This window comes from Bombus vosnesenskii, unplaced genomic scaffold (assembly GCF_011952255.1).
Source record: "Bombus vosnesenskii isolate JDL3184/JDL3185 unplaced genomic scaffold, Bvos_JDL3184-5_v1.1 scf7180000013289, whole genome shotgun sequence".
Lineage (NCBI taxonomy): Eukaryota > Metazoa > Arthropoda > Insecta > Hymenoptera > Apidae > Bombus > Bombus vosnesenskii.
In genome coordinates this window covers 1,823,032-1,835,796 of record NW_022882942.1, presented here as the reverse complement: position 1 = coordinate 1,835,796, position 12,765 = coordinate 1,823,032, and the positions used below count along the sequence as shown (strand labels likewise).

Here is a 12,765-nt window from a genome sequence, read left to right as displayed (position 1 = left end):
ACCAATAACACTTACAGAGCTAGGAAACTAAAAGTTTAAGTTTATGGTGGGTCTTTGAAGTTATTGAGGGTACCTGGTGAGTACCTGCACGCATCTGGCCTCTGATGTGGATTGACGTCACAAAGGAATTGTACACACGATGTTTAGACAGAAATTCATTTTTATCCCGTTTTATCGTTTACCGGAACGCCTACTATAGAATATAGAAAGAATCGTTTCAAAGGCTCGAACGCATTTCCAACGAATGTGCTACGTCGCTTGATATAAACCGTGCGACGTCCCCGTTATTTGGCCGCTAAGGGTCCGCTGACCATTAGTTAGACCCTCGATGAACCTAAGGACCCACCATGAATTTAAATCTTTTAACTTAAGTAGTTTTAGGTACGCCTATTTATCTTTAACGTGCAAATCCTTAATTCCATAACTGTTTTAGGTTTATGGTATGGTCCTTAGAAAAGTCTTCAGAAATGGCCTTTAGAAAATTCCTCTGAAATGGTCCGTAGAAAATTCCTCAGAAATGGTCCCTAGAAAATTCCTCAGAAATGGTCCTTAGAAAAGTCCTCAGAAATTATCCTTAGAAAAGTGCTCAGAAATGGTCCTTAGAAAAGTCTTCGTTCTGTAATAAAAATTCTTAATTGCTAAGAGAGACACCCAGAAATAACGGGGCGCTGTTTGAGAGCGAATTCGATCGAGGGTCACCGTGTCAACGCGGTTTTTCACGCGTGCACGCGTTCGAGAGTACAGCCCACGCGTACAATTCAGTACGACGCGACGCGACGCTCTTCCCGTCCCACGTTTTCTCGTCTCTTTCCATAAATTAATTATTTTAATAGGCCGTTCGAGGACCAACGTATCCGTTGCCATTTACAGTCTCGCGCGTGCATACGAGAAACGCGGCTGGATCTGGCACGGTTGCCTCCGTACTCGTTACCACAAACGATATCGATCGATTAAGGACCGATATTACGTCGGACTAGAATCTCCGTGTCAGTGTAACGTTTCATTTGCGGCTCTTTTCAGTCGAGTAACATCGCTGTACGTATAGGTTGAGCGTTTCGTTGTATGTTACAGTAACTGCGAGGTTCGTTTTATTTGTAATAGACTTTCTTTCGTTGCGAAGTATCGAAGAAAAGAAATCAATTATACATATTCATTCAGATTCTATTCGCCGAAAACTCGTTTGTTCTCAGACCACTGGCGAATAGTTTAAGTACGTTTCATCAGCTTTCGATTCTATTCGCAACCGTTATTACAGTCTTTTATACCGTTGTATTGTACCTTGCTATATTATTTCTACGTACAATGCTTTTAATCTCGGACGTGTATATGCTGGCTGCAAGTATACACATAATTGCGTATTCACCGTCAATGAAAAATTCTCTACGAATCGTCCGAAACTGTGTACCGAATCGAGAGATCTTCTACCTCCGGCATACTATTCTGGGAATACCGCTGAAAAAATGTCCTTACCTTGGCCATTCTCTGTTCTTCGGTCGAAGGAAAAAACGAAGTCTGTAAATCGCGAACTTCTCCGCTACAGCCAGCCACGATACGAAACGTTCTTCCGCTGGCATATCCAAGGTCGACGATGTTCCTTATTCGAAAAGAACCGCAGGATCCGGTCTATCTAAATCAACGAGGCATATTTAAATGCATCTCGTTTAACTGTAAACAAATTATGTGCAGGATGCTTGCATAAGAATCGCGTGTTCAACAGTGGTACCGGCGTTTACACCGAAGGAAAAACGCTATGCACACCTACGTTACTATATACGTACCGTTCCACGTTATTTCGCGAACGTAGCGATTTCGTACGCTTTCTCCGGCCACGATCAACAACGATGGGAACAAACCGTGGATAATACGAGCGGAAGGTACTTTGCATAATGCACGAATAGAGAGTGGGGGAGTCTTGGTATCTGACAATCAAGATCACTTGCGGGCCCTCGTCTAATAACTATTTCCATCGCGAGAGATATAGACCCATTGTCCACCGCGCAAGTTGAAAACCAGCCGCATTTCACCGCCATTGTTCGAACTACTACGTGGTTTTTAAACATTCTTTTCCCGAGACTTTCCTCGATTTCTCGTCTCCTATGGGCTTTCGTGCAGGGTGTCGTCGGTCTTTCGTATTTTCAGGGTTTCCGTAGCCAGGATTTTAGTGGGCTAACGTTCGAATTTTATACCTGTTACATAGACGCAATACTTACGTTACATCAGGCTGTTGGTTCTGCAGAGTGCGATTATCGTTTGGAGTATCGGTTTGTCGTAGGAGAATTAAATATCACGATAGACGTGTATTTCTTTAGTCAACGTTCCGAGATAGATGAAACAATATTTTTTAAAAGCGTAGGATCTTTTAGCTTCGAGTCTAGCAAAGTTAACGATAGATAGTAGATCCAAGTAGCTAGCTATTTTTCAACATTCGACTATCAAAAATCTCCTTTTCTCGCTGATACTTTCTAAAATCTCTACAAATCTCTACGAACGCATCTCTTCGATATTCGAGATAAAAATATCGAAGAAACGATCCTCAGCGCACTCGCCAAACAGGCTCGCGATAAAACATTTCACCACTCCTTAGTTCCACGGATCCTTTTATCCGATGGTACACCTTTCAATTACCAGTCCAGGTATTTAATGTAGGCAAAAGCTGTTCTCTGGCGCGAATCGTTTATTTCTATCGGCCACGTGGGCGATGAATTATCATGGCTGGGTCTCTAACTAACAATAAGCTCGAGGCCGAAAGCTGTCGGTAAACGGCCTCTGCAGAATGCAGAGTCGCGTTTCTTCGTTTGACGAACCGGCCAGAAGCTCTCCCCCTTCCGAGAGCACGACTTGGATTAGGCATCCGCTCGTCCGGCTCGTGGATATATTTACCGTCCTGTTCAAATAATTCTACGCGGGCTGACCTGACCGCCGCGGACACCCGCTCTGCATCGTTCCGTGCAATTATTCTTCTTATTTCCTGCTACTCTTGTACTCTGTGTAATTATTCTCGTAATTTATCGATAGCTGCGACCTTCCGTATAATTATTCTCGCGATTTATCAATGGTAGCCGCTTACACGCACGTGCGAGTCTATAATTCGGAAGAAATAGAGCTGAATTCTATAGGATGGATGCGCTTTTATCTCGTGATCGATATAAATTTTATCCACGTATAAAAATACATCGAATGCCGATGAATCGGAATGGAAGGGCGAAAGGAAGAAAAGAGGAAGGAAAGGAGGGCAAAAGCGAGGAGGGAAGAAAAAGGAGAGGAATGTAGGAAGAAAAGGAAAGATTTGACGTGTACGGTTGATCGAAACTGGAAAACTCGGTCGCGCGTGTCTTCGAGTCGGTCGTCACGATCAAACGAACGCCTTAACGACAACTTTAAAGGCAATCCGTAAATAGCTCGAGGGAGGTCCGATTTCAGGAAACCATGGCAAAGTTTCGCTCTTTTTCGTCTGCGACGTCCAAAGTTTTGGCACTTTTATCGAAGCTTGATCGAAACAATTTCTCTAATAAAATCTTACGCCACAAGAGTAGTAAGAGTAGAAGACTAGGTGAAAAGTGACTCGAGTACATTTTTTTCGAGAACAAATAACCGCACAATGAATCGTGGAAACCATATAGTGGTTTAAAGAGTTTAAATAAACCATATAGTCGTACGAGTATATTCTTTCGTTCGCGTACAAGATATTTTATCAATGTCGGTTTTTAACTGCTTACCTTGAATCTTTATTAATATGGAACGTCTGGAAACACGATGTTTATCGTTTTATATTTATATTTAGCTATTAATATTCTTCGACCGCCTCTCTTCCCCTCTTCTCTTTGGTCTCAGCAGAGAGTGTACTCGCGCGCTCCAATTAAGGTTTCTCTTCTTTCTCGAAGACACGAGTGCACTCCAGTTTTACGTTTACCGAAGAGCGTGGTTTATGTCAAGTATTCGATATCTCACGGTCGATTAAACGACGTCCTGCCTTCTCAAATAATCGAGAAACCAAAGAGACGAGCCATCGTTCTTCGGACGTTTAGAAACTCTGTAATCGAATTCCAAATTTCAGCTCGTGCTCGCTGTAAGCAAACTGTTCCTCGAAAGAGTTAAGCGCATATATTTCGCACGAAAAATGTCCGTGAAAGCGTGCTCCAGTGGATCTCGTATATCCCTGTCTGCCATCTACCGACTGCCTCCAAGCGTTCTGCTTTTAACGCTTCCAGATTTACGCGTCGACCACTGCGTAAATCAGTCTGGAACGAATTCCTCCCGCCTGAATCTTTGCAACAAGACGATCCTTTTTCTCCGTCGATTTCACGAACTCCGTTCGTCGTTTATCGCGTTAAACGATATTTCGCTTCCTGTAAATTCTAAGCTAATACAAAAAAAAAAAAAACGATAAGAACGAAATGGAATTAAAAAATTTATTGTATCACCTACGTGCCGATTAATCAGGCCCGAGCCTAGTTGTTTGGCAGTTGTTTCGTACTACTGAGAAAAGTTTGATATTACGAAGAACGTAGAAGGTCCATCGAGAAATAAGGATAGGCATGTAGCGAAGACGTTTCTTGCAGCCACCGTGTCTACGGATTTATTATTTCGTTCTATGGTTTGAAATATCGTATTATATCGTAGCACAGATGGGTAACATTGACCCATGGCGTACATGGTGTGTAAATACGATGAAAACGGGCAGGGTTAACGCGAGTAGATTTATCTGGCTCGCACACGTGGCCCTCCACACGCTCGCCCCTCTGTAAACCCCACAAAGATTGCTCGACCGAGGGGGGCACCCCACCATGTGACCGTCATTGAGTCATCGAACGCGTGGAGCAGAAATATTAACGCGAGTCTGCGACCGCTTTCGATTCGCACGATCTGCATTAACTGGCAGACTACGCGACGCGTATAACGCACGTGTGCGGTATGCGTAATCGAAAAATACGTCGCTAGCAAACGTGTGTGAAATTGGGTGTATAAATTCGTGCATGTGTGAGGAAGGTATGCTACGTATATATGTGCGCAGACATAAATGACACAAAGAGTGACGAAGTGGCGTGCTGGTTCACGACGCGATGCGATGAGGCACGATGCAGTACGATGTACGTTAATTCCTTGATTTAAGATCTTTCTAGCGGTTAGTCGAGTCGATTACGATATCAATTGCAAAGTAAGTAGCGATTGAAGCAAGTAGTTCTACTTTCCAGTGCTCGAAGCGAACCAACGAACTTGTACCAACCAAAAGTTGTAAACCAACCGGATCGTTTTCGTGCTACAAATATTCATTATAGTCGTAGTAACAAACTTTTGTTTTCTCCGATACGAAACCTTGTACCGTTCTTTCTCCTCCTCGATTAAAGCGTAGAGGCTGGTCGATCATCGTCGCAAGTCCTTCGACTTCTAATGCGAAAAGTCGAAAGTAAAGTCAAAGTTAGAACGCTGGAACGAGTGTGAACGTTATATCGCGAGGAAATCGTAGAGTCTACAAAATGCTGCAATGTGCCACACAGTATATGGAGTATATGCTCCAATACGCAAAACAACATTGGTAACCAACGCGCGCACAAGTGGTACGCGACGCGCGAAAAGAAACAGATGGAAAGGTAGAGGTGGAAGAAGAGCGATCCGTCGACTATCGCTGCTGAATTTTATCTGGTCGATCTAATTAACGCGTCACGATCGGAAAGATCGCGTAAGGTCACGCAAGGAACAAAATTCGCGCATCTCATTTTCCACCGCAATCCCAGTGAAGTCAGAGGAAACGCAAGCTACCTAATAATAGACGTTCAGTGCCGTAGGTCAGGCAGCTAGAAGCAACGTCGACTCGAGTCGAAAGACACGATGACGAACTGCGTTCGAGGTTCCACTTGCTGCTTACGAGAAAGACGTCGGTGGTTGTTGGAAAACTTCCTTGCGCTATACGAGCACCGTCGTGTGTTTAAACCACTCGGTTACGTGACAGATTACCGGTGTACGAAAGATTTAGAAAAGAGTAGTTTCGCGGCGTTGGCAGCTTGAATTCGTATCTGATTTACATTCGTGCGTTTATGCCGCTTTATGCCAGAGGTTTTCCGTGGTAGGTATGTAAATTCTGGTTGAACGTACCGTCGACACGCAGCGCGAACATTATAAAAAGAAGCTGGTTGGTTATTCCTGGCATCGAAGCGTTCACCTTTGACGCGTCGACTTGGCCGGAATTTTGCTCGTTTTCTGTCGGGCCATCTGCGACCTCGCCATAATATTTGCACGATACGCGGCCCAGCCGGTATGCAAAGAATCTCGTAGCGGCGTCGCAGTCGCGTTTAATGCGTTCGCACGACGTGCACCGAGAACGCGCGATAGAATCAGTTCTCGCGCTTGCTTCACGAGTTTCGTACAAACTTTCTTTTCAATCCGCGGTACGAATCGCCTTGTTCGATCGTTTCGTTCGCTCGCGAATCTTGTAATATTCCGTGAACTTCGACCCTCTGGTATTAGACGTTGAATCGAAATGGGAAATTCGAAAGGTCAGATTCAAAATTCGATATACTTTGATCGTGATTCTTCTTTGCAAACATTACGAGCATACAAAATACCTAGCTCTGACTTATTACTAGGAACGAGGATCGCTCTTTCTAATCACGTAACCAATTACTACTATCCACCCATGATCTAACACCGCTGCATACAAATGAAATTACCGTACACCCTTTATCTGAAGCTTTCCCATAAAAGAATTTTAATCCTCTTCTTCTCGCATGTATCGTCGTAACAGGACGATCAAACTGCGCTATTGGAAGAAGCCAATTACCTTAAGTTTCGGATAATCGATAGAAGAGTGTAAATCACGTTCAACGATAAAAGAAAATTGATGTTTTTCTTGAAAGGAAGAGGTGAAACTATGGTGATCCTATGGTGGCGCCAACTCCAAGCGAACAGCGCTCGTCATATGTTCCGTGTTTCATATCGTTCCAGTAGGAGAACTTGCGGAAGCTACTCGAGACTATCTCCAGTACCCACGAGCTTAATGCAAACTCGCTGTACGCTGCCATCTGGTTTTCGCGACGAAATTTTCTCTTGACTAAGGTCACCGATCCCGTCGTCGAATAATATCAGTCCGTTTCTATTTTAATCTCTTTTTGCTTGCCAGTGATCAATAGGTAGAATTCGCTGGACAAATTCCTTTGGACGTTGCGCGCCACGTGCAACCGCGTTTCGATCGTTCGTTGCACGCTTGATCCGCGTGGTTGCCTTTTTTGGTCACGTCTTGGACGTAGTCCGAACTTTCGTCGGCGGATGATGCAACGGCTCGCATCATCGCGAGGATCGTTGACTCACCGGTCGTTTTGCTTCTCTTCGTCTCTTCGTCTCGGCGTGGCGCGACGGAGGATCGATGTCGCTTTCGCGCTCTTGATTCCTAACGCGAGAAAGTGACCAAATCGGATACACGGTGGTGCAATCGTCGATCGACGGCCACTAGCTATCTCGATTATTCTCCCGGGAATCAAAGTCGATTGCGATCCTTGTGTGGTAGACGTACACGCGTAGAATAGAAATCGCGACATATAGGAGATGGAAGGATTTGAATATCTTTTGGGGTGGAATCGAGGGGTTGACATTGCACGACGCTTGGTAGACGCCCGTTACGGTACAGGCGTTGGAAGTTTTGTCCGATAAAAATAAAAGTTAGACGAAAGTTTGACGGATCTCGCTTGGATTGGTTCGTTAGGTGTAATAGATATTTTTTATTCGTCGATATTGCGTCGTTAACTGCACGGTCCTTTTTTTCTTTCCGACTCGCTCGTTTAAAAAACGAGAAAAAGAATATTTGTTTATTTACCTTTCTAACTGTTTATTTACCTGACAGCGTGTTTATTTATACAGGCTCCGCATATGTTTATTTGTACTTTAACACGACTCTACATTTTGCAGTTGCCAACTAACATTTCCTGTTTCTTTATTTAGATTCCTCGCCGTTGTTATCGTAGGTGTTCGACGTTATATTTTCGACAGGTGTGAAGATAATAATATCGGTACTCGCGATATTCATTCATAAGCGTTCATTCAAGCGTTCATAAGCAAAATTCCACTGCACATATTCGGCTTTCCGCATCAGCCTTTCTCAACATCGACCGTCCGAAAAAAATCGACGAGTCATCGAATATAAGTATCTATTGGCTAGTACCATCTAAACAGACACTAAACGTCAACGGAATGCATAATAAAGTTATTTTAACGGAGTTATATATTTCTTCGTCATAATGTTCGTTGTCAACTAGGTGTTCGATCCAGATAATTACTTACAATCGGATTTTATGGCAATCCGTAAATCACCCTGTGCGCGTCGCTCTCCTATTTTTCCAACTACCATTTCCGATTTACCATTCGATAAGAAATTCCACAAATAGCGAACTTCTAAATTAGCAAGACTTTCTACCGGCGAATTCAGTCAGGAATACTCGCGAGTAGAATTCGACACGGTCAGAATGGTTGGATGCGATCCAAGCAACAACTAGAATCTGAATCAATTCGCTGGGAAAAAGACGGTAAAATCCCTGTAACTGTGCCTGTAGCTTATTTATAAATATATTACCAGCGAAATATCAATATCTCTGGTGATTCAACTCGCGTAAATGCAACCCTAAATACAATTCTGACGCGGCTCTCGATCTCGTTGACTCGAGAAGCAGAGGAGTCACTATGACGACCACCGAACGAATCGCTTCGTATTCGCTCGCTCCCCGGATCTTCTCTTTTTTCAAGGTAATTCTCGATAATTAATTTTCTATTAATATTTGCGCACACTTTTCGCTTCTATATTTCCTCTGACAACCGTTCGTTACTTTTAGAATCTTATACAAATATCAGAAAGTCACTCTGCGCGTCCATCCGTGCGTTCAACTCGGAATAAACATTCGTTAACGAAATTTACAATATCGGAGATTCGAGTTTATTACGAATTATGAATCGAAGTTCCGCCAGGCAATTATACGAAAGGCGATGCGTTTTATTTATCGCTTGCCGTTTATTTGAATTAGAACTATCTTACAAACGTTTATTTTGCTAATGCGATGGATCCGAACCGGTTGTGCGATATTTTCACTGCAATATTTCAAATATGTATCTATGTGCGGGCAATTAATTGTTGACACAAGGATTAAGTGGAAATGCGAATGTTAAATACGATTAACAAGATGATTATGGCGATCGGACTATCGGGAGAAAGGACTTTATAAATTGGAAAACAAGTGAACGAGCGGTACGGTTGTTTGCATTCGATATCGCGACATAATGAATTCTCCGTTGAGGAAAACCGAGGCATTCTCGGTCTCAAGGGCTCATCGGTTATCTAACGTGTTTTTTCTTCGTTATGAAATATCGTGAAGCATATAATCGCGAGATAACGATATAATTACACAACATAATTTCTACCGGCGCTCATCAGTACCTGTAATTAAATAAATTCTACGTATTATGTGCGCTTTATCGAACCCCATAGTCTCCTCGTTGGATGATTCGACGAACAATTTCTCGCATATTCTATAGCATACGTGTAAAACGATGAAATTTTTTGTTTCGTTTGGAATTAAATATATCGTAACTATTGCGTCACGTTCGAACCGTCCTGTAGTTGAGAATAGAATTCGTGGCATGAATCATAACGAAATAATTTCACCTTGCTGGTTTGCACGTCGAATTGACGGAGTACTTTCATGCGCAGCCATGCAAATTTTACGTAACTCGAATTCAAATTATTTATCGATTATCGAATGAAACAATCTTCCATGACGTTGAAGAACGTTGAAATTCTTTGCATTGTTCGCGGAGGAACGAGGAAGTTTGCGAATCGAATAGGATGGACTCGATCTATAGTGTTGGAAGATAAAGCGAAACATCTTGAAAGGGATAGATCGTTCTCCTTTTCCGATCGAAAGGACAAAAGGGACGAAGGATCGTTTAAAAATGGGACGATCGACGATCACAGAGGACGAGACGGAACGAAAATGGATCGCGCAGCGTGGTTCGTCGTCGACGTTTTCGCGTTACACGTTCCGCTACCTTATTTGGTTTCGTCTTCGTGCGAGTCGCAGCACGAAATTGCATAAAAGGCTTCCTGCACGATCTTTCTTGTCGCCATTCTTATACATCGTCCTCATAATGCGATCTCTTTGACTCGTGTCAACGCGAATCCCTTTATCGTTGCTTTCACTCGTGAGACTTTATTATGGAAACAGAGGTTCGAATTGGATATAGTTGCGACAAACTGCTTATCTTGTTAGCTGTCTTTCTTGCTACAGCCTGTTACGGATCAGTTACTCGTTCAGGATTCTTTCCCCTTCCACTTTCGAATCATTCACCATCCTTTGAACCTCGTTCAGATTCGAACGGCTAATTGTCTTCTCAGCACCGTTCGTACGCTCTCCTTTCTTCTCTGTTTCACATTTTACCTCTGTTTGCGTTTCGTAACCGCGTTTTAATCGCATTTTTACGAACCGATTAAATTTCATCGAGCGAGTAAAAGAACGAAAGATTTCACCCAGATTCACGAGACCGCGAGACCGTTGTTATTTCGTTTCTGAATCCACGAAGCGAACGGTGCGGCGGCAAAGAGACTCCTTTGAGAATTCACGCGAGAAACGAACGGAAGCTGAAGCGAGAGCGTCGACGAGGAGGCGCAAAAATCCGTGGAAAACACGCGCTCCCAGCCGGTCGATCTGAACAGCTTGCAAGCTGCAAGCTGCAACGCAGCTCTTTTTCTTCTTATTCGCTGGCCGTGTACACGTACAGCGGCTCGTGTTCGCTTCTGAGTTAAACGCGGATCTAAATACGAAACGTGCGATACTCTTACTCTTGGAGACCGTGGGATCTGAACGATTCGAGATACTCAACAATGCGTATACTCGTGTATTGCAAGATTTTATAGAAACGAAACGCATCTGATAATCTTTTATTGGAATAAAAACAATCGTTCTGCATCTTTTAGAATTTTTAGAACCTTTCTAAAGGTTGTAATTGGGTATAAAGCAATTAGAACAGACTCGTTAGGAATGTGTGAAACGCAAGGTATAATAGACGGTAGTAAGTGGCTCGTAGATATATAGGGTGATACGCAAGGTTGGAATATTAGAATTCTTTTATCGGGCGACTGAAAGTTTGTTCGAATTTTCCGATACGGCTAATTGGCTTGTAACACGAGACGGATCCACGCGTATTCTTCACATTGCTTCGATAAGACGAAGCAAGCTTTTAGACTCGACGGCGCGAATAATTCGTTCAATGTTATCAGGAAAGGGATGTTTCAACCGCATTGCGGTTAGCTCGACTACTATCTGAATCAACGACACGTCACGCGCTGGAACTATTATACGTCTCGTAATATTAAAAATGCAATATGACGAATATACAGGGTGTATCGTGATAAGTTCGTACGAATATATGTCCTATCTGACCTCGTTTCGAGGTTACATTTTTGCGCTTCGGTAATCCGCAACTTAGCCATTTCGAGAACCTCCTACGAAGATAAAACAGGACGCAGGTTCGTACGAACTTTTTTCATTGTTCTTGCGCCACCTGTCCGCTCTTGAAGCGGGTACACCTTGTACCTTTCGTCTCTTTCGTGAACCTGTATGTTGAAAAATCGCACAGGGATTCTTAGTTAGCAGCGTGTCTTTATAGACAGATTTACGTTCGCGAATACGTTCAATTATAATCTGGCTAGATCGTTGCAAATTCATCTGAATTTCAACGTACGCGTATCGCGTTACAAGAAAATTACAAGGTGCTGACAGAATTTTAGAATGGGAACGAATGTTGCGGTAAAATACTTGTTAAACAAAGATAGTCGAATAGTAGGAAAATAACAATTGGATCGATACTTGGTATAGATACACGCTTTGTTCTTCTACCTTTATCTATATATATATATATATATATATGCGTGTGTGTGTCTTTGGTTGCTATCGATGGGCCACACGTGCTCTTTCGATTATGTTGTGAACGGTGGTTTCAATTACATCGACCCGTTCGACTAATGGAATTTTCGTCCAAGTTTCTCAAAGAGTCAATATTTACAATACGATCGAATGGTGATACGCGAGCATCACCCGGTATATGGCGTCAGCATTGTCCGTCTGAAGAGGTGCACGTGTCCTCATTAACGGGCGTACGTTTCACCGAGTTAGGGTAGAACTTTAGCGAGCGTTCGGAATTCTCTATTCGTCTCGCTGTATACTGTTAATTGCATTTGCACCGATCGACTTTCCACCCCTTTTTTTCGTTCCAAACGCTCTTTTCGTCGCCTGTTTCTGGCTCTTCCTTTCTTCCTTTTCTTCCGTATCGTTCGTACGTATCAAACAGAGCGTAGAAAAATTATATTTCGGAAGTTAAAACACCCAAAGGTGTCGACGTTTCACCTTGATTCGTCGATAGTTTGATAAAGTTTTAACGGAAATTTTAAGCTACCGTCAGAGGTAGCTAAAGATTTCTCCTGTAGCGTCCTTGACACCTTCGATTCCGCAACTTTCCTCAATTTCTCGAATGTTCGATGATCTAGGCTAAAGAAATTACGGAAAATCGTGGCGTCCGAGGTGTCAAGGACACCGCAAGAGAAATTTTTAATCATCTCTGATAGGAATTTAATATTTCGTTTGGAACTTGCAATGGTCGGGTTCGATGTCGCTTGGCGATGATTCCAAGGTCGTTCGAAGGTCAAAACATACATACGATACGCACACGACTTTTAACGCGTCAAAACATCGTAACATAATCTAGTTTAACTTTCTTTAGAAAAATGTCTTTAGT

At 43.0% G+C, this 12,765-nt stretch overlaps 1 protein-coding gene across 8 annotated transcripts in view; it reads left to right on the top strand.

Annotated features, from left to right (window-relative positions):
- Positions 1-12,765, top strand: part of LOC117232540 — a 33,755-nt gene that overhangs the window by 5,690 nt on the left and 15,300 nt on the right. For 3 of the 8 annotated variants that reach the window (XR_004493140.1, XR_004493139.1, XM_033491968.1), the window contains exon 1: positions 8,597-8,727. The exons of 1 other annotated variant lie outside the window; for it this stretch is intronic. Coding sequence is in view for 5 of the 7 variants with exons in the window: in XM_033491968.1 (XP_033347859.1) it covers positions 8,665-8,727 (63 nt within the window). In the remaining 2 variants the exon portion in view is untranslated. Of the gene's footprint in view, positions 1-5,060; positions 5,088-8,596; positions 8,728-12,765 lie in introns of those variants that run through there. 4 more of the 8 variants (XM_033491964.1, XM_033491963.1, XM_033491967.1 and 1 more) reach the window with 2 other exon arrangements.